At 43.8% G+C, this 27519-nt stretch overlaps 1 protein-coding gene across 1 annotated transcript in view; it reads left to right on the top strand.

Moving 5' to 3' along the window:
- LOC112232479 (reelin-like) overlaps positions 1–27519 on the top strand; it is a 288334-nt gene that overhangs the window by 210811 nt on the left and 50004 nt on the right. Inside the window, exons 30-38 of the mRNA XM_042323405.1 lie at positions 8731–8888; positions 9214–9421; positions 9791–9867; positions 10060–10218; positions 10437–10631; positions 11561–11689; positions 13752–13896; positions 14112–14252; positions 15337–15514. Coding sequence (XP_042179339.1) covers positions 8731–8888; positions 9214–9421; positions 9791–9867; positions 10060–10218; positions 10437–10631; positions 11561–11689; positions 13752–13896; positions 14112–14252; positions 15337–15514 — 1390 coding nt within the window. The remainder of the gene's footprint in view (positions 1–8730; positions 8889–9213; positions 9422–9790; positions 9868–10059; positions 10219–10436; positions 10632–11560; positions 11690–13751; positions 13897–14111; positions 14253–15336; positions 15515–27519) is intronic.

The raw sequence follows: 27519 nt of genomic DNA on the forward strand, positions 1-27519 counted from the left end.
TATAGCCTATTGTAACCTGAAAGTCACACCTTTCCAAGTACTCCTCACCCCGCCCCAATCGCCTACATTGAATTATTGATGGAGATCCATATAGATGACAAAATAGTTGGGAAAGTGATTCCATGGCACATGGTTTATGAATTGACATGCAATGTTCTGTTCATCCTGAAAGCCCTCACAGTCAAATTAATTATCTGCGTTGCTACAGATGCTGCCGCTGATTCGATACCCATGCCAGCCGCAACCAGGAGATCTATGAGGCAACGCACAATTGGCCCAGCGTTGTCCGGGATAGGGAAGGGTTTGACAGGCCAGGATTTCCTTGTCCAAAACCAACAGATGAAGAAAACCTACACCATTCGAGCAATTTATTTCAACAATAATCTTCATTTTAATTTGACTTTACAAACAACAAGAGGGCTTAATTATATTCTTTCTATTCGGAGCCTAGACCTATATAAAATAACTTAACTGGCTGAGGTAGGCTATGAGGCTTAACAGCCTTAAAACCTCTTAAGGAGGCTGCGAATTTTTGCAGCTTTTTGTTAAAAATCGCACAACATTTCAGCGCCCTGCTACTCATGCCAGGAATATAGTATATGCATATGATTAGTGTGTGTGTATAGAAAACACTCTGAAGTCTCTAAAACTGGTTAAATCGTGTCTGTGGCTATAACAGAACGTGTTTAGGAGTCAAAACCCTTCGAAAAACTGGTCACTAAAAAAAAATATATATATCCATCCGCCAGTCATTGTGTTGCCTAAGGCGAAGGAAAATACTTATCAAGCCCCTGTAAACGCCTACAGCTTCCACACGATGTCGCCAATGCTGTCATTTTGGGCCTACTTTATCCTTGGTTTGGAAACGTGACGTGTTTCCTTTCTTTGGGCTCACTCCACAGGATGTTTTGAAAGTGAAAACATGGACGACGATTTCAAGACTTGCTGCTATCGAATACAGATCGCCCCGTGATCAATCTAATAGACTATTAACGTTTATTAATACCTAAAGTTGGTTTAGAAAAGCAATTTGAAGTGATTTGTAAAAGTTTATAGGTAACTTTTGTAATTTTAAAAAGTGACGTTGCGTCATGTAAAGGTGCATTTTTCTCGATCAGACCGGTCGTCAGCAAATCACATTTTGGGTATACAATGACGGATTTAATCGGGAAAAAGACCCAATTGTGATGTTTATGTGACATATAGGAGTGCCAAGAAAGAAGCTCGTCAAAGGTAATGAATGTTTTATATTTTATTTCTGCGTTTTGGGTAGCGCCGGCTACCGCTAAATCTGTTGTTTTGTTGACGGTCTGGTATTGGGGGGGGGGTGCATGCTATCACATATTCGCTTCTCATGCTTTCGCCGAAAAGCATTTTACAAATCTGACTCGGTGGCTAGATTCACAAAGAGTGTAGCTTTAATTCACTACCTTGCATTTGTGTTTTAATGAAAGTTTTATCGAAAACGATCAGTGGCGCTCTAAAATATCCGCTGATTTGATCCCGCCACAGGAACATCCTCCCTAACAAGTTTTAACAGATTTAAATTACAGAATATGTCCGCAAAAAATCTGTGTGTGGAGCTTGCAGTTAACGATTCAATGTTTCTGCTCCAGGCCTCTATATGGGGCAGGAATACCTTTAAACGTTCGATGCTTAGAATCATAATTACGTCTGAGATTGAATAATTTGCAAACAGTGATATTTTAATTGCAAATAAGACACACTGGTTTGGCATTGGGAAAAGATGGAGAGATGAAGGCATATCTCTCTCTACATTCTTCTCTTAAACTTCGATTTTCATTATACACCTTTCTTCTTGATACTTTTTGAGAATTACATTTTATCTTGCTATCAAGCAAATTGTTCTGAACAAATGTTGACTTTATAAAAAGTAGTGTAACCTACAGTAGGCAACGTACTGTAGACCTGTTTTTCCTCACCAATCAACGCACAGAGAAATAGACCAAAATAATAATTGAATAGAGACATACTGATTTGATCAGATCAAAAATCATATCTTATTGCCAGTGAATGTATTATGTACTAAGCATATGTGTTAAACATGTTAAATGTGTAGTGTAGGCCAATTAATTGTGCTAATATTATATACTTATAATGCTCTGGCCTGCCAACTATTGGCTCAGAAATTTTTTTGTCACATTGTCAAACCTAGTTGATGAACCCTGATATATAATATGTCTTACAGAGCCTTTCCATAAGTACACTCACGTTTCTTCAACTGTGATTAGGGTGTGGAAACGGTCACTTTGTGCAGTGACATATTTTCCTAACGGAGTGGTGCGGCGGTCTAAGACACTGCCTTGCAGTGCAAACTGTGTTGCTACAGATGCTGTTTCGATACCCATGCCGGCCACAACCGGGAGACCAATGAGGCGACGGGGGCTTTTGGTTTCTCTCCCTCTAAAAGAAGAAATAAATAATTATACATAACAAACCGGCTTTATTTACAAACTAGTAAGAATGTCTCACCCCATGTTCAAAAATGGCCTTTTTCTAACTCACTTTAGGTTATTTGAAAATGAAATCATCTTATCTTTTAAACAAAGCTATTATTATTATTATTATTAATTAATTTAGAATTATATAAAAGCCCCTTAGATATTCTCACAGATCAGATTGGCCCTAGCGAAAAAATGCCCCTTAGATATTAATTTAGAATCCTCCAAAAAATAGTTTTGATATACTGTAGGCCTACCGTAGGCGACATGAGTCTCACTAGTGTTGAGTAATGTGCTGTTAAAAGTGGTGTAGGTCTTATTTATTTAAAAGCATATTGAGGTTAGAAGCAACAGGATTTGAAGCAATAGCCTACCCGCTGTGGTCAACTATGTCAGCACCATTTCGCTCTGCTCTGAGACAAGCATGGGGACTGATCTTGATAAATCAATGAGATTTTTATCTTCACTGAATCTCCGTTTTACAAGCAAGGTAGGTTGATAGCTTCAATGGTGATGACAGCTGTTCCCTGTTGGTCTGGGATAGGCTGTTCCTGGGGGACGATGCTGGCACTGTTCACCAACGTGACCGGGTCTACCAGGCTGACAGGACATCAGAAGCCGGCAGCAGGGCTTCATTGCACCCAGCGGCTTGAGAGGCTATGAGGAGCCTACTCACTCGGGTAGCCACTGCACTGGAAATCAAACTTGTGGTCAGTGATGACTCTCCATCTGTACCCATCTCTACTGAGTTCTGCCAGGGGGTGCTTCCGACTCACAGCAGAGACTGGACAATTGAGTTATGTTGCGGGCGCAGAGTCACTCGGCCTCCGGGAGTACCCTACCATGGACACCATGATAGTTGTCATGGTTCTCCCGGACTGGGAGATTTTAGGGCGGAATCCGAGACTAAAGCCGGGACCCTCAGAGTCTTTGATGCAGACTTGAAAGCCAAGGTCCCTCTGCTCTCTTGGCCGCCTTACCAATGCGGTCATGCTGCTGCAGGTCTACCTGCAGACTCTGCTGTTCCGGCTGCAGAGGGGCACAGAGGAGCTCCTCCGGGAAGCGATGGAGGTGTCTCGTCTGCTTTTCCTGCTCCAGTGGGATGTGGTTACCTTCCAGTGCCATGTCTGGCTAGCCCAATCCCGTCTGCCATCTGCTCTCCAGAGCACATTTGCCAATCACCCCAGGGCTGATGTTTGGCCCAGGGGTTGATGACATTCTGGAGCAGACCAATAAAGTTCGTAGGAACCGTGAGACCCTGAGACGGTTCATGCCGCCTCTTCATGCTCCGGGTCCAAGGCAGACGGACCGTCACCACCCAACTGCACCCGAGCAATGGTGAGGTCCCTCTCCTGCCCCATCGCCTCGTGCTGAGGGACGACAGCAGGGATGGGCACAGCGTGCAGTGGAGCAACAACCTGTCAACCGTCACCACCATAGGGATGTGCCTGGGGGACCCAGGCGATCAGGGTGCCAGGGGATAGGCGGGCCCTGGCAGGACCCCTTATACACCTTTCCCCGGCCTCGGCCGCTGCTCCTGGCCTCAAAGGGCAAAGTGGGAGGAGGGTGTGGAGTCCCCCTGGGTGTGGTCCACAATGCTCGACGGGTAGCGATGCCGGCCTCTGTCCTTCAGGGGCCTTCGTGTCACCACGGTGGCCAACCCCCTGAAAAAGAAAACCCTGTGGCTGGAGATCCAGGGGCAGGCCGTGTCCAGGGACAAGTGGTTTGTGATGCTGGACCTGAGGGATGCGTACTTCCATGTTCCTGTTCACCCAGTCTTACGAATTCATGGTTCTTCCCTTCGGCCTCTCCTTGGCACCCCAACACTTTCACAAAGTGCATGGTCGCTGTCCTGGGACCTTTCATGTCACCAGGATTGTTGATCCTCAATTACCTGGATGATTGGCTGATCTGTGCCCCGACCAGGACACAGGTCCTGTCAGACAGAGACATGCTCCTGACCCACATCGGCAAGCTAGGCATTACTGTAAATGACAAGAAGAGTCTTCTGACGCCCACCCAGAGGGTGGCCTTCATTGGCATGGAACTGGACTCAGTCCTCATGAGAGCATGCCAGCCCACCAGAATGGTTCAGGTGATCTTATCGTTCCTCGTCCACTTTCGGCAGAGGCGGGTGGTATTTGTCCTGACCTGCCAACACTTGTTTGGCTTGCTGACGGAGGGCTCATTGCAGATTCCCCTGGGCCTGCTCCATCTCCGGCCTCTTCAACTGTCTATCAACTCCCCCCGGCTGCACCCAAAGCGCCACTGTCACCGCCAGCTGCAGGTGACCACACAGTGCCTCAGGGCATTATTGAGGTGGAGCTGTCACTCCTTTCTCTCAGGTGGTGTGGAGATGCTGAGGATGTGCCGCCAGCGGCTGGTCAGCACAGATGCCTCCCAGATCGGCTGGGGGATGTGACCAAGAGCAGGTCAGCCAATGGCTGTTGGCTACCCCCTTGGCGTGGCAGGCACGTCAATACACTAGAGTTCCGGGCTGTACTACCGGCCCTGCGGTCTTTCCTTCCACATCTGAAGTGAAGACATGTCCCGGTGAGAAAGGACAACATCACAGTGGTGGCTTACATCAACCATCAGGGTGGAATGAGGTCCCACCGCCTCCATCTTATGGCACGGGAGATCCATCTCTGAGCTTGTACCTTGCATCCTGAATGTGGCAGCGGATATGCTCTCGAGGGAGGGCCCGCCACCTTGGGACTGGAGCCTACATCCCCAGGTGGTGCAGCACCTGTGGGACAAGTTCGGGAGGGCGGAGATGGACCTGTTTCCTCCCTGGACAATGAACACTGCCCCCTGTTGTACTTCATGTCGGAGCCACCATGGCCTCTGGGCTTGGATGCTCTGGCTCACGATTAGCCAGGGCTGGAGCTTTATGCTTTCCCTCCTTTTCCCCTGATCCAGGCTGTGCTGGACAGGACCAGGATGGCAGAGCATCATCTGCTGCTGGTGGCCCCATACTGGCCCAGACGACCCTGGTTCAGCCTTCTCCTGTCCCTGTTGTCTGGGACACATTGGCAACTGCCCCTGCTGTCTCAGGCCGGGGGAGCTCTTTGGCATCCGAGACCGCACCGCCCTAGTCTGTGGGCTTGGCCACTGAAAGGCACCAATGGTTCATGTTAGGACTACAGGATGGCGTAATGAACACTATACGGAGTGTAAGGGCATCTGCTACAACCCCTGCATAACAGTTGTGCTGGCGACTGATCTGCTCTTGATATACTGGTATTGAGGTTGTGCCCGAGTCATGCGGGGTGCAGTATGTCCTCGAATACCTGCAGTCTCGCTTTGATGAGGACTTGGCAGCCCCTATACTGAGATGGTATTTGGCCATTATATTTGCCTGTCTTGTAAGGTGGATGGACAGGCCAGTGGGGTGCCATCCATTGGTATCCAGGTTTATGAAGGGGGTTCGTTGCATGCGTCCAGCTAGGACCCGCTCAATGGCGACCTGGGATCTGGATGCAGTCTTGGCAGTTTTCGAACGGTTGGCGTCTGCCTCCCTGAAACACCTCTTTATGAAGGTGGCTTTCTTGGCAATGATTACTTCGATGAAGAGGGTGGGTGAGCTGTTAGACAGGCATGTGAACATCCCTTTTATCCTGTCTGTGTCACACCCTGACCATAGTTTACTTTGTATATTTCTATGTTTTGGTTGGTCAGGGTGTGAGCTGAGTGGGCATTCTATGTTTCATGTCTAGTTTGTCTATTTCTATGTCTGGCCTGATATGGTTCTCAATCAGAGGCAGGTGTTAGTCATTGTCTCTGATTGGGAACCATATTTAGGTAGCCTGGGTTTCACTGTGTGTTTGTGGGTGAATGTTCCTGTCTCTGTGTTTTCACCAGATAGGGCTGTTTCGGTTTTCGTTACGTTTCCACGTTTGTTGTTTTTTTGTAGTTTTTGTATTGATTCGTGTTTTACGTTTGTTGATTTAACATGGATGGAAATCTACACGCCGCATTTTGGTCCGACTCTCCTTCACCAAAAGAGAACCGTTACAGTCTGCTTACAACCCCCCCGGCAGTGGTGGGGGAGTCTGGACCTCCCTCCGGCATGCTGTGCCCTGTGAGGACCTTGCTGCCTATGTGGAGCAGACATGGTCAGTGAGAACAACAGACCAGCCCTTTGTCTGCTATGGTGCGAGAGTCCTAGGAGCTGGGCTATCAAAGCAGACACTCTCTCACTGGATTGTGGACACGATTATGACAGCATGTCACCTGGCTAGCAGACAAGTGCTGGGATCTGTGGTGGCACATTGTACACAAGGTGTGGCTGCATCCTGGGCCCCTCACTGATATCTGTGTTGCGGCCAGCTGGGCTTCCTCTTGCACCTTTGCTAGGTACTATCAGGTAAATGTGGTACCTCCCTCTGCCATTGGTTCAGCGGTCCTGGGCATCGCCTCCCTTTCCGGGGACTGTGCCGACTTTGCCGGGACCCCCTTCCAACATTGGCACCTGCGTCTCGGTCCTGCGCTGTGCCCGAGACGGATTTAGCACCGACTAAATCTGATACGGGTACACCAATATACGTATGTAACCACGGTTATGTGAGCTGTATGGAACACTCCAATCCTGAAAAATGACCCCAGCCGGGACACAGGTGTACAAGGGAGTAAATCTGTAAATCCTTACCTCACTTGTATCCCTCCGCCACGGAATGATACAAATATCAATATATTGGAATGATCCATATTGCTCATATAACCGTGGTTACATACCATACCATACTTTGTTATGTTGTTTCGGCGACAGGTGTTTATGTTTTTGGAGTCACCGGAGCGGACTTTGGAGTTATCGTTTAAAGTCAAGTATGACAACAGACTGAATATGGCTTATGCTAGTACGGGTAGTCAACAATGTTGTCAGTGTGGAGATGTTGGCCATAAGCGACATGCTTGACCGAAAAGGGAGAAGGCGGAGAGAGGGACGCAGGTGGTCCTCGTAATGCCTAGGCCCACTGATGAAGGGAGATGTGGCTGACAGTGGTAGAGCAGCCACAAGCACCTGTTGCTGAGGAACAAGTTGCTTGTGTCTAGGGTACTGAGTTGCAGCTTGTACCAGAGGGGAACATAGTGTCTGATGTGCAGCCGAAAAATATTGTTGTAGGGGGTAAGGATGGATCTGGGGAGCCATTTTCCCAGACTGGTAAGGAGATGCCCAGTACGAGTGAAGGGGTACAGGAGTGGGTTCAGGTTGGGCTAGTCTCCCAGGTAGTGGAAAAGATGTCCATTACGAGTAATGTGGTACAGGAGGTGCGTTCAGGTGGGGCCTGTCTCCCAGGCAGTGGAGGAGGTGCCCGGTACGAGTGATGGGATACAAGTGGAGAGTGTTGAGAGGGATGTGGTGGAGGGGATACAGGGGTTTGTGGCCCCTGTTGAGGAGGATATGGATATGGACATTTTTGATATTCCTGTTGATATGATAGCTGCTGGCAACGACTCAATTCCAATCTAGATGAGGTAAATGGGTTCCTGGACCAGACTTTTGGGAAATCTGGTAAATTGGCCGATTTAGTTGTGAAGAAGCGTTTCCGCTTGTTACTGCGGTCATGGCAGCAAAAGGTAGTGGGAAAATTAAAACAACAATGATTATCATGCCTCATCAATCAAATGCAATCACATTTATTTATAAAGCCCTTATTACATCAGCTGATGTCACAAAGTGTTGTACAGAAACCCAGCCTAAATCCCCAAACAGCAAGCAATGCAGGTGTAGAAGCACGGTATCTAGGAAAAACTCCTTAGAAAGGCCTGAACCTAGGAAGGAACCTAGAGAAGAACCAGTCTATGAGAGGTGGCCAGTCCTCTTCTGGCTGTGCCGGGTGGGGATTATAACAGAACATGACTAAGATGTTCAAATGTTCATAGATGTACAGCAGTGTAGATAATAATAATCACAGTGGGTTGTAGACGGTGCAACAGGTCAGCACCTCAGGAGTAAATGTCGGTTTTCTTTTTATAGCCATCACCGCACCTTCTGTCTCTAGAGAGTTGAAAACAGCAGGTCTGGGACAAGGTAACACGTCTGGTGAACAGGTCAGAGTTCCATAGCCTGACCCGGTGAACAGATCAGGGTTTATTGTGTTGTGGGTTCCCAGACCCAATTAAGTATTTTTTAAACTCTCACTCTCTTTCTCTCTCTCTTTCTCTCTCCCTCTCTCTCTCTCTCTCGCTCTCGCTCTCTCTCTCTCTCTCTATCGATCTATCCCTTTGCTCTTTCTCCTCCCCCCACACACACTCTCCACTTCAGTAAAACGAGGTTCCGGTGGTTCCAGGAGAGTAGTGTGTACAGGGACGCTCCAGCCTTTGCCCTAGATGGAGTCTATATCTCTGAGCCCTGCCCCAACCACTGTGGAGGACATGGAGACTGCATCTCTGGGGTCTGCTTTTGTGACATGGGATACACAGGTACATAATGATACATAATGATTGTAGAGAGGATGGGAGGGGGAGAGAGGGAGAGAGAGAGGGAGAGAGGGAGAGATGAAGGAAGAGGTAGGGAGAGTATGGGGACATGGGGTCTGTATCTCTGGGGTCTGCTTTTGTGACATGGGAAACACAAGTACTGAGGGAGGGAAGAAATAAGCAGAAAGAAAGACAGAGGGAGAGAGAAAGAGAAAGAGAGTGGGGAGTTCTAGCAGTTCTATAGGAAGAGTGAAAAGGAGAGGGTTCTAAAAAAGACACTCACCTAATGATGCGTTGTTAATCAATTAAATCCTTGTGTGTACTCCAGTTGAGCAGGACAGCTGCGTGCCAGCGGTGGCCAGCCCCACAGAGTTGGCAGAGGGCTTTGAGAGCAAGCTGAGCCCGGTTTGGCAGACCCTGAGTGGGGGGCAGGTTGGAGGGGGCTGTGGCACCATCAGCGAGGGAAAGGCTCTGTACTTCAGCAGCCCTGGGAAGAGAGAGGCACGCACTGTACCTATGGATACAACAAACACACGGTTAGTATGATCACACTGCTGTATTGAATAGAATTGAAAGTATGCATACCTCACCTGTCTTGTAGAGCAGCTTTAGGCAACTTCTTGAGGAAGTTTGCTCTAAACCTCCAGAGTTAACATATTTAATTGATTCAGCTAATTATATTCTACACCCCCTTTATGTCTGTCTGTCTGTCTGTCTGTCTGTCTGTCTGTCTGTCTGTCTGTCTGTCTGTCTGTCTGTCTGTCTGTCTGTCTGTCTGTCTGTCTGTCTGTCTGTCTGTCTGTCTGTCTGTCTGTCTGTCTGTCTGTCTGTCTCTCTGTCTGTCTGTCTGTCTCTCTGTCTCTCTGTCTCTCTGTCTCTCTGTCTCTGTCTGTCCGTCCCTGCAGGCTTGTCCAGTTCTACATCCGTATTGGAGGGAAGAATGTTGGACCCACCTGCACCAGACCTCGCTCCCGCAACGAAGGTGACTCTCCATTTCTCCTGAAAACCTACAATTCAAGCTCTGACAGACTCAAGTTTGTAGACCTCAATAAGGCTCTCTTCTGCCTCTGCGTGGTGGCTCTTTGACATTGCATGCATGCTGTTGCTGTTATAATGGTTTTTTGGCTGCTTCCTCTCCTCTACTTTATGACCTCCCTCGTCTCCTCTTTTCCAGGAGTGATAGTCCAGTTCTCCAACAACAACGGAGTTCAGTGGCAGTTCCTACGTGAGCTGGACTTTGGTTCCTTCCTGGATTCCCAGGTGGTCACCATCGAGCTGCCTCCACCCGCCAAGACTCCCTACACTGTGTTCCGCTGGTGGCAGCCACAGCAGAGTGAGGCCCCCAACCCCTACATGGATCACAGGGACACACCATACAGTCATTGAGCCATCCATACAGTACTTGCAGGGACCCATGTAAAGAATGTGTATAAAGCAGAGGCCACACAGTGTATCCTTCAAAAAGGGTGAGCCATACTCTATCTATCTCTCCCTCTTTGTCTCCTCTTCTCTCTCTCCCCCACCTCTCTCTCTCTCTCTCTACAACTCTAGGTAAACACTCAGCCCAGTGGGCTCTGGATGATGTTCTGATCGGTATGAATGACAGCTCCAGGACTGGCTTCCATGATAAGTTTGACGGGACGTCTCCTCTGAGACACAACTGGTACCGCATACAGGGGGGAGAGATCACTGTAGACTGTCTGTCTCTGGACACTGCTCTGTCCTTCAACAGCGACACCACTGGCAGTGAGTTAAACTACAATACACACACACACAGAGAGGGAAACGGGAGATGTCACAGTTGTCTGTCTGTCTCTAGACACGGCCCTCTGATGCCACAGACAGTGTGTCCTCCTACTGCACGCAGACATGCACACTACACACCCCTTTCTTTAATCCGGGCCTCAATGATTTAGCCTACATGGGGAAACAGGAAACTAACAGAACTACTGCCGATCTTGAGACTGGTATTCACACCATACCATCAACATGACACGGTCAACTTCTACATCACAAACAACCCAGGCTGCATTGAATCAGCCATTTTGCCATTTCCACCTTATGGCTTCTGAATTGTTAATGGCAGCAGCCTTGATTTAACATCCTGGTTGTTATTTATGTGTGCATCAAGCTGTGAGCGGTTGACTTTGTGCAAATATTACATTACATCCAGTCCCATCCATTACCCCAGACATAGCAAGAGCAATTTTCCAACGTAGCTATAAATATTACAGCCCAGCTGGGCAGCACGGCACGTTCCCGCATGCATAAAGCACTGCTAAATGTGATGTGTATTACCATGAATGTGGTTTGTTTCACTGCCATCTCAGACTGTGTGTAGGTTGTTACTAAAGTATATATTTTAGATCAGTATTCATAGTTTACCCGATACACAAACCCACCTATTGTTTACCACAACTTCTTTGTTGACCACGTGTGCCACTGCGCTGTCCAGTTCTCACAACGTAAAGATCCAGTTCTCACAACTCTAACCCCTTAAGGCCCTCTCTTGACCATCTTGTTAGATTACTTATTAGATATTACTGCACTGTCGGAGCTAGAGGCACAAGCATTTCGCTACACTCCATTAACATCTGCTAAGCATGCGTATGTGACCAATAAAATTGTGTTTTATTTTATTTTATTTGACCTTGTCACTGTCTCTCTCCCTGCAGAGAAGCCGCGGTATGCAGAAAGCTGGGACTTTGAGGTGTCAGGCTCCTCCTTCCTGCAGTTTGAACTGTCTATGGGCTGCAGTAAGGTTGCCACCTCATCCCACGGTGTCAGGCTGGAGTACTCCACGGGTAACAAACTCTTTAAAAAATATAAAAAATTATTTCACCTTTATTTAACCAGGTAGGCTAGTTGAGAACAAGTTCTCATTTGCAACTGCGACCTGACCTCTAATAACCGTCGTGGATGATCCTTTATAAATTATTATAAATGACAGAAAAGTCAACAGAAAACTCGTCTAGATCCAGGTGCTGGTTTTGGCGTGAACAACTATTATTAGAAAACAACAGGCCAGCCATTTCTGGTGTGCGGTTTTTATTATTGTTTTTAAATTCTTATACATGCTTATAAATATTTACAAATGCTTTTTACATGGTTATAAATTATACAAATGCTCATGAATAGTAATTATTATAAATGGTTAGACATTTTTTCAAATATTTACTGAAAAGTTCAAAATGGTTCCTAATGTTTATACAGTGCCTTGCGAAAGTATTCGGCCCCCTTGAACTTTGCGACCTTTTGCCACATTTCAGGCTTCAAACATAAAGATATAAAACTGTATTTTTTTGTGAAGAATCAACAACAATCATGAAGTGGAACGACATTTATTGGATATTTCAAACTTTTTTAACAAATCAAAAACTGAAAAATTGGGCGTGCAAAATTATTCAGCCCCTTTACTTTCAGTGCAGCAAACTCTCTCCAGAAGTTCAGTGAGGATCTCTGAATGATCCAATGTTGACCTAAATGACTAAAGATGATAAATACAATCCACCTGTGTGTAATCAAGTCTCCGTATAAATGCACCTGCACTGTGATAGTCTCAGAGGTCCGTTAAAAGCGCAGAGAGCATCATGAAGAACAAGGAACACACCAGGCAGGTCCGAGATACTGTTGTGAAGAAGTTTAAAGCCGGATTTGGATACAAAAAGATTTCCCAAGCTTTAAACATCCCAAGGAGCACTGTGCAAGCGATAATATTGAAATGGAAGGAGTATCAGACCACTGCAAATCTACCAAGACCTGGCCGTCCCTCTAAACTTTCAGCTCATACAAGGAGAAGACTGATCAGAGATGCAGCCAAGAGGCCCATGATCACTCTGGCTGAACTGCAGAGATCTACAGCTGAGGTGGGAGAGTCTGTCCATAGGACAACAATCAGTCGTATATTGCACAAATCTGGCCTTTATGGAAGAGTGGCAAGAAGAAAGCCATTTCTTAAAGATATCCATAAAAAGTGTAGTTTAAAGTTTGCCACAAGCCACCTGGGAGACACACTAAACATGTGGAAGAAGGTGCTCTGGTCAGATGAAACCAAAATTGAACTTTTTGGCAACAATGCAAAACGTTATGTTTGGCGTAAAAGCAACACAGCTCATCACCCTGAACACACCATCCCCACTGTCAAACATGGTGGTGGCAGCATCATGGTTTGGGCCTGCTTTTCTTCAACAGGGACAGGAAAGATGGTTAAAATTGATGGAAACATGGATGAAGCCAAATACGGGACCATTCTGGAAGAAAACCTGATGGAGTCTGCAAAAGACCTGAGACTGGGACGGAGATTTGTCTTCCAACAAGACAATGATCCAAAACATAAAGCAAAATTTACAATGGAATGGTTCAAAAATAAACATATCCAGGTGTTAGAATGGCCAAGTCAAAGTCCAGACCTGAATCCAATTGAGAATCTGTGGAAAGAACTGAAAACTGCTGTTCACAAATGCTCTCCATCCAACCTCACTGAGCTCGAGCTGTTTTGCAAGGAGGAATGGGAAAACATGTCAGTCTCTCGATGTGCAAAACTGATAGAGACATACCCCAAGCAACTTACAGCTGTAATCGCAGCAAAAGGTGGCACTACAAAGTATTAACTTAAGGGGGCTGAATAATTTTGCACGCCCAATTTTTCAGTTTTTGATTTGTTAAAAAAGTTTGAAATATCCAATAAATGTCGTTCCACTTCATGATTGTGTCCCACTTGTTGTTGATTCTTCACAAAAAAATACAGTTTTATATCTTTATGTTTGAAGACTGAAATGTGGCAAAAGGTCGCAAAGTTCAAGGGGGCCGAATACTTTCGCAAGGCACTGTACATGGAAGTTATTAAAACGTATTACCACCCCACAGACTGTGGGCGCCACTGGGCCCTGCTCACCCCAGAGTGTGTTCCACCTGCCATCGGCTGTGCCGGCTACACCATGAGCTCAGTCTACACTGCTACACAGTATAACCGCTGGAGGAGGGTTACGGTGTACCTGCCCAGCACTGCCAAGTATGTGTGTGTGGTGTGTGCATGCGTGTTTCTGCATGCTTGTCTCTTTAAAATGTATCCTTGTGATTTGATTATTCCAGTCATAAACAAAAGGATACTATTTAAGCATTGTAATATAGTAACACTTCATTTGAACTATCCTTCATAACCCTTTATAATAATGCCATAAACATGTCATTAAGATTCATAGCATGTGTTCTATTCTGTGGTTGTAGTTCTCCCAGGACTCGGTTCAGGTGGCTCCAACCCCACTTCATCCCTGGGGCGGACGGTTGGGCCTTGGACAACGTGCTGCTGGCCCCTGGCTGCCCCTGGATGTGCTCTGGACACGGACTCTGTGACAACGGATGCTGTTTGTGAGTTACACAAACATACACACACACACACACTGTCTCACAGTATTTAATGTTGAGCTCAGAACTTTTGCATGGAATTTACTGGAACTGTGTTATATTATATGTGAAAAGCATAGGGGGTGCTGGGGGTTATTTATATATATATATATATATATATATATATATATATATATATATATATATATATATATATATATATATATATATATATATATATATATATATATATATATATACAGTATATCACAAAAGTGAGTATACCCCTCACATTTTTGTAAATATTTGAGTATATCTTTTCTTGTGACAACACTGAAGAAATTACACTTTTGAATCTCGTCAGTCTATTCATGCGAGAAATTGTCAAGAAACTGAAGATCTCGAACAACGCTGTGTACTACTCCCTTCACAGAACAGAGCAAACTATCTCTAACCAGAATAGAAAGATGAGTGGGAGGCCCCGGTGCACAACTGCGCAAGAGGACAAGTATATTAGAGTGTCTAGTTTGAGAAACAGACGCCTCACAAGAACTAAACTGGCAGCTTCATTAAATAGTACCCACAAAACACATTTCATGGGAATGTTACAGAGCATTAGGAAAGTATTCAGACTCCTTCCCTTTATACACATTTTGTTACGGTACAGCCTTATTCTAAAATGGATTCAATTAAATGTTTTCCTCATCAATCTCCAGCAACTGGGAGACTTAGTCAGGATCGAGAGACCTGCAGAGAACGATCTGCAGAGAAAAATGGGAGAAATGTTGTGTTAGCTAATCCAAGTTTATCAGTCTCAACGTCAACAGTGAAGAGGTGACTATGGGATGCTGGCCTTCTAGGCAGAGTTGTAAAGAAAAAGCCATATCTCAGACTCGCCAATAAAAATAAAAGATTAATATGGACAAAAGAACACAGACACTGGACAGAGGAACTCTGCCTAGAAGGCCAGCATCCCGGAGTCACCAAATATGTTCAGACATGCAATTTTGGTTCGGATACCAGATTTAGCCTATGCCTGGACTAACAACGCTTACTATGGATATGAAATAAACAGTCACCTCACCTGTAACCCCCACCCTCTAAACAGGTGTGACCGGGGTTATGGCGGGGCCCACTGCGTGCCCTTGGCCCCCCTCCCCTCCATTCTGAGAGACGACTTCAACGAGAACCTGGCGGCGGAGCAGTGGCCCGAGGTGTACGGGGCTGAGAGGGGGACTCTCAGTGGGGAGCCCCTCAAATCTGGCACTGCACTAATCTTCAAAGGGGTATGGGTTCTATTGATTAATGTGACCTATACTGTACACACATTTAAGTGAAAAAGACCTAGAGAGCAGATAGAGAAGACGCACGCATGCACACACACTTGTGCACACACACAAACATACAAACTCACACATTATCTGCCTAGCAGACTTAGTAAGTGTACTTTATCATTGATTATAAACTCAGAAATAAAAGAAACATCCTCTCACTGTCAACTGCATTTATTGTCAGCAAACTTAACATGTATAAATGTTTGTATGAACATAACAAGATTTAACAACTGAGACATAAACTGAACAAGTTCCACAGACATGTGACTGACATAAATGGACTAATGTGTCCCTGAGCAAAGGGGATTTCAAAATCAAAAGTAACAGTCAGTATCTGGTGTGGCCACCAGCTGCATTAAGTACTGCAGTGCATCTCCTCCTCATGGACTGCACCAGATTTGCCAGTTCTTGCTGTGAGATGTTACCCCACTATTCCACCAAGGCACCTGCAATTTCCCAGACAATCCTGGGGGGAATGGCCCTAGCCCTCACCCTCCGATCCAACAGGTTCCAGACGTGCTCAATGGGATTGAGATCCAGGCTCCTCGCTGGCCATGACAGAACACTGACATTCCTGTCTTGCAGGAAATCACTCACAGAACGAGCAGTATGGCTAGTGGCATTGTCACGTCAGGATAAGCCTGCAGGAAGGGTACCACGTGAGGGAGGAGGATGTCTTGTTTAATTTTTTTATTTCACCTTTATTTAACCAGGTAGGCTAGTTGAGAACAAGTTCTCATTTACAACTGCGACCTGGCCAAGATAAAGCATAGCAGTGTGAACAGACAACAACACAGAGTTACACATGGAGTAAACAATAAACAAGTCAATAACACAGTAGAAAAAAAATGAAAAATAAAAAAAAGAGTCTATATACATTGTGTGCAAAAGGCATGAGGAGGTAGGCGAATAATTACAATTTAGCAGATTAACACTGGAGTGATAAATGATCAGATGGTCATGTGCAGGTAGAGATACTGGTGTGCAAAAGAGCAGAAATGTAAATAAATAAAAACAGTATGGGGATGAGGTAGGTAAATTGGGTGGGCTATTTACCGATGGACTATGTACAGCTGCAGCGATCGGTTAGCTACTCAGATAGCAGATGTTTAAAGTTGGTGAGGGAGATAAAAGTCTCCAACTTCAACTATTTTTGCAATTCGTTCCAGTCACAGGCAGCAGAGAACTGGAAGAAAAGGCGGCCAAAAGAGGTGTTGGCTTTAGGGATGATCAGTGAGATACAGCTGCTACGGGTGGTTGTTGCCATCGTGACCCGTGAACTGAGATAAGGCGGAGCTTTACCTAGCATGGACTTGTAGATGACCTGGAGCCAGTGGGTCTGGCGACGAATATGTAGCGAGGGCCAGCCGACGAGAGCATACAGGTCGCAGTGTTGGGTGGTATAAGGTGCTTTAGTAACAAAACGGATGGCACTGTGATAAACTGCATCCAGTTTGCTGAGTAGAGTATTGGAAGCTATTTTGTAGATGGCATCGCCGAAGTCGAGGATCGGTAGGATAGTCAGTTTTACTAGGGTAAGTTTGGAGGCCTGAGTGAAGGAGGCTTTGTTGCGAAATAGAAAGCCGATTCTAGATTTGATTTTGGATTGGAGATGTTTGATATGAGTCTGGAAGGAGAGTTTACAGTCTAGCCAGACACCTAGGTACTTATAGATGTCCACATATTCTAGTTCGGAACCATCCAGGGTGGTGATGCTAGTCGGGCGTGCGGGTGCAGGCAGCAAACGGTTGAATAGCATGCATTTAGTTTTACTTGCGTTTAAGAGCAGTTGGAGGCCACGGAAGGAGTGTTGTATGGCATTGAAGCTCGTTTGGAGGTTAAATAGCACAGTGTCCAATGAAGGGCCAGAAGTATACAGAATGGTGTTGTCTGCATAGAGGTGGATCAGGGAATCGCCCGCAGCAAGAGCAACATCATTGATATATACAGAGAAAAGAGTCGGCCCGAGAATTGAACCCTGTGGCACCCCCATAGAGACTGCCAGAGGACCGGACAACATGCCCTCCAATTTGACACACTGAACTCTGTCTGCAAAGTAGTTGGTGAACCAGGCAAGGCAGTCATTAGAAAAACCAAGGCTACTGAGTTGAGTCTGCAGATAAGAATATGGTGATTGACAGAGTCGAAAGCCTTGGCCAGGTCGATGAAGACGGCTGCACAGTACTGTCTTTTATCGATGGCAGTTATGATATCGTTTAGTACCTTGAGCGTGGCTGAGGTGCACCCGTGACCGGCTCGGAAACCAGATTGCACAGCGGAGAAGGTACGGTGGGATTCGAGATGGTCAGTGATCTGTTTGTTGACTTGGCTTTCGAAGACCTTAGATAGGCAGGGCAGGATGGATATAGGTCTGTAACACTTTGGGTCCAGGGTGTCTCCCCCTTTGAAGAGGGGGATGACCGCGGCAGCTTTCCAGTCCTTGGGGATCTCAGACGATATGAAAGAGAGGTTGAACAGGCTGGTACCGGGGTTGCGACAATGGCAGCAGATAGTTTCAGAAATAGAGGGTCCAGATTGTCAAGCCCAGTTGATTTGTACAGGTCCAGGTTTTGCAGCTCTTTCAGAACATCTGCTATCTGGATTTGGGTAAAAGAGAAGCTGGGGAGGCTTGGGCGAGTAGCTGCGGGGTGGGGGGGGGTGGAGCTGTTGGCCGAGGTTGGAGTAGCCAGGAGGAAGGCATGGCCAGCCGTTGAGAAATGCTTGTTGAAGTTTTCGATTATCATGGATGTATCGGCGGTGACCGTGTTACCTAGCCTCAGTGCAGTGGGCAGCTGGGAGGAGGTGCTCTTGTTCTCCATGGACTTTACAGTTTCCCAGAACTTTTTGGAGTTAATGCTATAGGATGCAAATTTCTGCTTGAAAAAGCTGGCCTTTGCTTTCTTGACTGACTGCGTGTATTGGTTCCTGACTTCCATGGAACAGTTGCATATCGCGGGGACTATTCGATGCTATTGCAGTTGTCGTGGAGAATCGTAACAAAATTGAACACTTACAAGAACTTGTGAATTCAATATAGGCTTTTAATACAAACATATCAGAAGCCTAGATGGTCCGCGGAACACACACTTTCCCAGAGCACTGGCTCTGTCTTTATACACACACAGTATATGAGTCCATTCCATATGTTAATGAAGTTACTTCCCTCAAGTCATCGGTCACCATTATCTTTCAGTCCAGGCTTCTTCCATGTTCATGCCTAATAACCCCTGTATCCGCTCTTGATTAGATTACAATGGTGGCAGGACCCTCTCATGTCCTAAAATTAATGTATATCTATCTTACCCTAAGCACTTATGGCCTTTACCCTCTCTATCTAATATTTATAATGATGTCCTGCTCCTTCCATAATAGATAATGTATTTAAGGGTCACCTCCTCCTCTTTGCCCTAAGCCCTTATGCACAGTAAAGCACGTATGGCTTCGGCCATTACACTTATGTCTGTTTAATCTTTGGTTTCCTGTCCGCTTTCTGTTTGTGGTCTAATGTATACCTATCTTTGCTCAATAGTGTCATATCTGTCTCTATATGTAACAAAAACTACAACAAATCCCTCCTCTGGGGCTAATTAAGCCCCAAAACTATACCAAAAGGACATATAGAGTGAAGGCCAATACAAAGACATTATCACAAAGACATTATCAAAAATAAAGCTTACAAATCACCTGGACCAAACATCTCCAATACATAAACACAGATAGGAGTAAAAGATCCAATTTGAAACATAAAACACTTACAAATCCCAACTAGACCAAACATCTCCAAACAATAACATAGGAGCAAAAGATCTAGTCTGTAAAAAATAAAACACTTATAATCAATCATTATATAGTGAAGAAGCAATGAGCATGTAGTATGCCCACACACCCAGAAACTATCAGCTATTACTCAAACCTGATTCTTTAATATTTCAACAGACAATGTTACTTGAGTCATATTACCACATTTACCTTTGTGATTCACAATCATTCATTTATCAAATTTACTAACTCCTGTAGTTTCTAACACCCAAATAGTTTATTCAATTAACTATACTGTTTCCCACATCCAACCCATTATCTCCACAGCTGTAAAAACATAAATTTTTCTTTTGTCTTTTCTTTTTACAATAGTAAACCTCATCATTATGAGGATCATTCAATTCAGTTCTTATGTTGCACATTCATGTTCTCCCAACATATTTTTATTTAATTCACTTCTGCCTTTAGTGTTACCTAGTGCCAAACTGCATTCTGTGTTACACAAAGGAATGTAGTATTTTCTCTGAATACATTGAACATTTTGCATTTAACACATTCTTCAAATGATGCAAGTTCAGGTACTATCAAAAGATCAGACAAGGGTGATTTGCTACACAAAATACAATTGTCCATCCTATGTTTGTTTTTGCTTTATACTTAGCCCATTCGTACCACTCGTTCTTCACTACTTCTTGTCGTGTGGTGTCCTTGAGTGGTTCTGATTCTGAGATATATATCGCTTTTACAATGTTTTTGTCTTGAGGTATATCATTAGAGTTTGTCAAAAAGTTCCAAATGTCAGTAAAAAAAACCTCCTGATTCTGATGCTTCAGGTTTCTTTGTGGGTACAGTGGACTGCTTGGTAAGGACAGTTGATGTTAACTTAGTGGTAGCTACTGTGGTCTTCACAGCAGCTGCCACCATTGTTGTTGTCACAGGTTCTTCCTGTTCAGGTGCAGGGGTGGGATCAATCTTAATGACCATGGTGCTACTCCCTTCGGTCACTGTTGTTCTTGTTATTTCAACTATATGTTCCTCACCTTCCACTGGTTCAATCTTGTTCATGATGAGCACCCACTCGTCTTCTTCTTTGATTAATGTCAGGTCACTTCCTTTCGGATCCCATATGACTTCTCCCTTCGTTTGATGATGTGTCCATCCACAGAATGCAATCTCAGGTAGAGGCTTGATCCTTTTGATTTAAATTGTCTTCTGTTCACCTGTTTCAGTTATGTGTTGAGGTGGAACAGAGATTCTAACCTTGTCAGTCTTTTTGGATTGTTCGGCTGATTCCTCTCTTCTCTTCCTGTTTCCACCATACTTCTTGATTGTGTGTGAGTCTGTTGTTTCTGTACTAGTGTTCATTATTCCTTTTGCTATGTCAATGCCTTTGTTCTTCTGTCGTTCTAACTTCAATTGTCTGTTAAGGGGACCATTCAAGAGTTGAAAAGTCAATTGTAGGGAAATCCCCATTTTCTTCAGCTTGCGGGACTTTTCCTCCTCTTTGTGGGGTCTCTCCTTCTGTTCCTTGTGAGGCCTCTCCTCCTCTTTCTTCCCCTGAGGCTCCCTCCTCAGGCCGGACTGAACTTCCATCTGGAAGGGTGTCAATTTTAGGGAAGAGATGTTCCCATTCTGTAGATGGTACTTCGGGGTCCCACGGTGGAGGGCTTCTGTCAAAGAGGTCTGCCACAACAGGTATGTCATCAAGAGTAGCAGGCATGTTACTCCCTCCCAATCCTGGACTCTCTGGCCCCACAGGAGAGAATTCTGGTTGTTCGCAGGTTCTCTCTCGAGCGTTGTCTCTCCTTCGTCTTCTTCTGGGTGCCTTGGGCGATGCACCTGTCGTTTTTTGGGCATTCACTTGATCTGCTGTTCTCTTGGCTCCTCCCTGGTGTCTCGATTGCTTTCGCTGTTCCTGCTCTTCCGGGCTCCTGCCTGGTGGATCAGCATCCTTTGTGTCCTCATCTCTATATGGTTGTGTCCTTCTTTCTGTTGGGACTCGGGTGCAGTGATTCAGATGGTACCACGTCTTGCTTCCTTTCACTTGGACGGCCGTGTTTGTTGCTGCGGCCACCACGTAGGGTCCATCTCTCCTCGGTTGATCCCACTTCCTCCGGAACACTCGAACGTAGACTAGATCTCCTGGTATCACTGGGAGAGGTCCTTCTGGTCCCCTTGGATCATCAGATGTGGAACCTCTCATCCTGGTTCAGGTTTCTGCCTTCTTTCTGTGAGGCATTCAGACTTAGAGACTTATGGCCTCTGTTCTATGATTACACCATACATTCTCTTACTTCCATCACTCATCACACAACAAACTGACATTCCAGCTGAAGCTGGCGAACCCTCTCCATCTGGTTTCCTAAACATAAGACTTGGAAAGCAAAGGACAAAACATAACAGTATTGACAATGTTATGTGTTATGCATGAATATATTCATGAATACTGAAATCTGAGACCATGACAATTCCCACTCTCTCTTCACCTGACTCTATGCCTCCAGGATACTTTTCTGCTGGACTCCACAAAAATGAAAACCCTGAAAAGCTTCCTCTTGCTTTCACCCAGTCTTCCCCTTTCGGCCCCAGGTTCTGAGAGGTGTTCCCAAATCATGTCATTTTTTACTTAGTTCCCCATCTGCTCTATTTCAACTGATAAGCATGTGCATAACCTTAATCAACATTATTTCTTCTTGAAGTAATTCAACACTGAATGGGCTTTCACATCAAGCCTCCAACATGTTGTTTAGAGTACAACTACCCTAACATCTATCCTTTTTCACATGATACATTAACAAATAAAACAAGTAACCCCCAAACTCAACCCAGTATGTCTACAGTGGAATCTAGTCTTTCTCTCTCTCTCTCTCTCTGGTTCCACGTCCTCTGTCATGGTGTTTTCAAGCTCACCCATTATTCAGCTGGACCTTACTTCTTGTGAGACTTATGCACCCACCAAAGAGAGACATGACGATCTTTACCACTGCAGGTGCTGTAAGAAGTATATCCCCAGCCTGGTGTATCTTGATGTACACTCAGTCTCCAGAATTCAGCCCATGCCCTTCCATCTGGCCTCTTATGTGCTGTTTTTTCCTGAGGACATACACACTAACACATGGGTTATTTCCTGACAACAGACTTTCTTCTTATAAAAGATCACTAAATCTTAATTTTTAAATAACAGCCCTATGTAAACATTCTGTCTCAAATACCTGGCCTCCCGCCACAAAAATATTCATAATGATAGCCAAATTATGGTGCCTACAGCAACTGCTATAAAAATAACATGTAATCAGTCAAGTGTCTTCCAGTTGGTAGAATATCCAATCCTAACAAAACTAAGTCATAAGTTTCTTAAACGTTTGCTCTAGTGTTCAAAATGCCACTACTTATTACTTTTACCATAATCTAGGTATGTGTAATGTTCTATTTACTTTTAGAATTGTCCCTGTATTTTATATCCCTATATTTTTACAAGACCAACTGTCCTTCCTTTTTTGTGAGTTATCTTGTCTATTAATATACATTGTTTCTAGAAATAACACCCCTCCACTACCATAACCTTCATGTATGAGCCCCCAATGTAGTTACAGTTTTTTCTAACCCATAACACATAAATCACTACTCCTAATTTCCTTCCATAGTTTGATACATACTTAAACATTCTCAAATCATTTTTAGTCAATTTATATCAGTCCCTCCTCAGGAACAATATACACACTTATTTTCCTCAAAACAAAAGAAATTGACCAAACAAGAAAAAATAGTAAAGTAAATTATAATAACTGCATATTTGCAATAATTACCACTATTTGTACCTGGGGAAAACTATTTGCCCATGTTGGTCTCTTTTCATCTTCATCCTGTAACTATACCTTTTATTCAATTACTTATATCATTCCAATTCATCACTCCAATTACAATGACATTGTAAAACAAAAGAAACAAAAACCTTTAATCTAATATTCTGCAAGTTCTGTCAATCACCCTGTCTCAGGATTAGTTTCCAGAGCTTTCCTAGGCCTAGTAAATTTAAACAGTCCTATATCCAAATCATAACTGAATGTTGTTTATAAATTGTTCCAACACAATATTCAGGATAACAGTCCTTAGTGCTTACTTTAACTCAAATTTGACCTTCTCAATTCAATACACATCTTCCCTTTAATAATTAACATTTATACTAAAAACTTTTAGTACCAGTAATATCTATTTTCAAATACTCCCTTTTGTCTCTGTTTTTCTTTTCTGTCATGAGTGGCCTGGTAATAAAAGATCATTACCCCAATCCCCTTTAGTCTTTCTTCTCCCAGCACATATCATTCCAGCATGTCTATTTTAGATACAGTTCACAGGTCATCAGACACAGTTGCCCCTCACTATTCAGCCAGTAGGGTGGGTTTGAGTTTCACACACACTTGTTGTGGTGATAATCTCTCCCATGCATTAAAGCATTCTGACGTCACCTTCCATGATAATTCCCTTATTCTACTGGCGATCTCTCAGACGAGTTACAGATTATGTAGTTATCAACATAACCCTCGCAGAGACCCCCACTCCAATAAACTATTTGGAGTAACTGTTATCCCTTGTTAACATATATTTCCATTTTATATGCAGAATGAACAAAGCACATTTGTATTTACCCAAAGACCATAACCCCAGGGAACTGATAATTTCTCCTATGAACCCATGTTAAATAAAAAATAAACCTATTTGAATAACTAGTCAATTTAATATTACAACTCTTCATAATTTTCCCAAGGAAATAATAGAATTTCAAAGTGATTGTACACTTTGAATAGAGACTGGTGTTTCTCAATAATTTTATAATTAAATCCCACCTGTTCCAACAATTTCTAGTGAAGTTGATCAGTCTTCACAGGAAATTCTTAGGATTCAGGGCATGTGACACCATTAAAATGTTTCCACTCCCTTTTCTTTAGAAACTACTTAAATACATTTTCAAAAACATTTCCATCCTTCTGCATACCCAATTTGAAACTGAATTGAAAAAACCCCTTCCAAAATAAATCCACTATCGCATATTCATTCCCGGTATAAGGTGTGTTGGTTACTAGTGAATCATAGGCCAATAACACACAGGAACTGGCCTCACTTATCCGGAACTCCAGTTATAGCCTTATCCAGATACTAAGACTTCTAAAGTGGCCGAATATCTCTAACTGCTTTCCTCAGTACCACAGTCTCCAATGACATTTTGACCAGAGAAAATGAAACCCCTTCTTCTGGAAAAGAAATGTACATTTCGTTAACATTCACCATGTTACCTTTTAATCAGCTAGCCAATAGTATTACATATATATTGATTTTATTCTATAAGCGTCTTAGCAGTTTCAGAGAATGACGGTATTGAATGTCTAATACAATTAAAATCCCCTTACTTTTACTCTTTGGTCATGCGATAAAGGTTTTAGCCATGCACAGAACGCATAGTTATTTCTTGGTTGGTTATCTGTATCTTACCCTTAGAAATCGAAAACACCAATATGTTACATTTTGCTTTTCCTCCAACTAATTTTACCAAGGTGGTGATTTCTCATATACATTTATTTTCCGTCTTTTGACGCTAATAACAAATTATCCACGTTTTTATCACCACTGAAACTATATTGTTTAAATGCAAAACGATTCCAAGTGGGACTATTTGTAAATCCCATCGGTACCTCACTAGAAGTTAGGTAAACGTGATCTAATACTTATTTCATCATATATAAACTGTAATCTCTATGAACCACTCATTGATCGATCAGAGACTATACACCGCCAGGTGAAAATTCCATTCTTAATAACCTCAAAACGATTAGTTGTTTGTTCTTTTGACAAAGATGCAAACTCTTTATAGCGGCATTTCCTGCTACCGCACTAAGTTCCAGTGTCATCTTACACTCATTTTCCCACATACTTGTTAGCTCCACATCTACAACTTCTTACGCTTAGATATTTTCTATAGCTCTGCAAACCACTCGCACGTCTGCGAGGGCAAGCAGAATCATATCTGTCCCCCATCGTAATGTATTTTCTGATGATAGAATGTTAATTAACATCAAAACGCTGGTAAGTTAAGCTTCTTGTTATGGTTTTATGTGATTGTTCCAATTCACTATTTTATTTATCCTGTTTACTGGGTAATGTTGCCCTACCAGTTTGCTCTTTCATATTCAAGCCGAATTGGTAGAATTAACGTGCGCTTCATTCAGCGACTCTATGGCTTTATTAAATTTCGCTATCTCTATATTCCAGGGAGAAACAGTCCATTTGTTTCCATGCCACTATTTATTTATTTTTCCTAAACACTCCCTTTAATTAACTATTTCCCAAGGTAGGGCCACCCACTTTCCCAGATAATAATTCATTAGTTACAGCACTTAATACCTCCTATTAAAGCCTACTCTATAATGTCTACAACTGTATTACTGAATACTACAGAAGCCTTAATGTCTTATTCTAGTACAGTACCTCAAATATCACTGTGTTTTCCCTTTCACAGATCATTACTATCATCCTTTTATTAGTTTGCTTATTCTATTACTTTAACTTTATTCAGTGTATTAAATCCCATTTCATATAATTTTCCTTCTAATTCAGCTATTTATAATGTCTGCACTTTCTTATCTCTTTATTTATCTGCTTGCTATATTCTCTCTTAGCCTATTTTACTGTTTAATTCCTGATTCATGGTTTTAGTGAAACAAAGTCGCTATTTTTAAACTGCAGCCTCTGTCACCTGCTGTTTTCCTCCTATTTCATTACAGGGCTTGTGATATTTTAAAATATGTGTTCTAGACTTCTATTTTGGTGTCTCTCATGCAGTTTTGTCACTTTATTCTAGACCGCCTAGATTTATTTTAACAACGTAGTATAGTTTTTGCTTATCTGTATATTCTTTCTTCCTACCTTGCACCCATTATATATATCTGTGCCCTTTTTAATTCCTATTTTTAACACCTATTGTATTTTTTACAATGGTCGTTTAACACATTATCAAGTCAATGTTTTATTCTTGTTTTTACCTTCTTTTGCCCAATGTTTTTCGATTTTGTTCCCTTTGTCTAGCGATTAAGAGTGTCTACCCTTAATCTTATTACCCTGCCTGTCACAGAAAGACTCCGCCGTCCCTCCTCTGGACATCCTCTGGCATGACACACACACAAGCTGTTCTTCTTCCTTTCACCACAGAGAATTCTCATTCACGTGTTTATTTACATTCGTTCAATTTCTTTATTCACATTCGCTCACATACACCCTTCGTTTGACCTAAAAACGACCTATAGTTTCTTACCTAACTTAATTCACTTCCTCTACATAAACTGGTATTATCCTATAGGATTTTTCACGCATACCGTTCATTTTTACCTAAAAACAACCTATAATTTCTTACCTAACTTAATTCACTTCCTCTACATAAGCTGGTATTATCCTATAGGATTTTTCACGCATACCCTTCATTTTTACCTAAAAACGACCTATAGTTTACCTAACTTAATTCACTTCCTCTACATCAGCTGGTATTATCCTATAGGATTTTTCACGCATACCCTTCGTTTTTACCTAAAAACGACCTATGAGCAGGCAACATTTGCCCCACACCAGGCCAGGCAGCTCAGCCAGAGAGCGCAAACAACCGCACCTAGTCAAACCACACAAGGTCCCCAAATGAATGGCTCGGTGAGAGGGGCAGTCCGAATCACACACACCCAACACAGGTCGCCCGCTCAGGTTGATTGGGCTGTGTTTACAACACAGTCCGCCACAGGATGTTTTTGTGCTGGTCGAGGGCAGTCAGGTCTGGAGTGAACCAGGGGCTATATTTGTTCTTAGTTCTGCATTTTTTGAACGGAGCATGCTTATCTAAGATGGTGAGGAAGTTACTTTTAAAGAATGACCAGGCATCCTGATGCTGTGATGCTGTGATACACTGCCTCAGACCATGACGGACCCTCCAGCGATGGCGGGTTTGTGCTCACAGGCAACGTTGTTGCTGGTGATGTCTGTTGAAGACCTGCCTTACAACAGACCTACAAGCCCTCAGTCCATCTTCTCTCAGCCTATTGCAGACAGCCTGAGCACTGATGGAGGGATTGTGCGTTCCTGGTGTACCTCGGGCAGTTGTTGTTGCCATCCTAAACTGTCCCGCATGTGTGATGTTCGGATGTACCGATCCTGTGCAGGTGTTG

The sequence above is a fragment of the Oncorhynchus tshawytscha genome, linkage group LG06, assembly GCF_018296145.1.
Source record: "Oncorhynchus tshawytscha isolate Ot180627B linkage group LG06, Otsh_v2.0, whole genome shotgun sequence".
In the NCBI taxonomy this organism is placed as follows: Eukaryota; Metazoa; Chordata; class Actinopteri; order Salmoniformes; family Salmonidae; genus Oncorhynchus; species Oncorhynchus tshawytscha.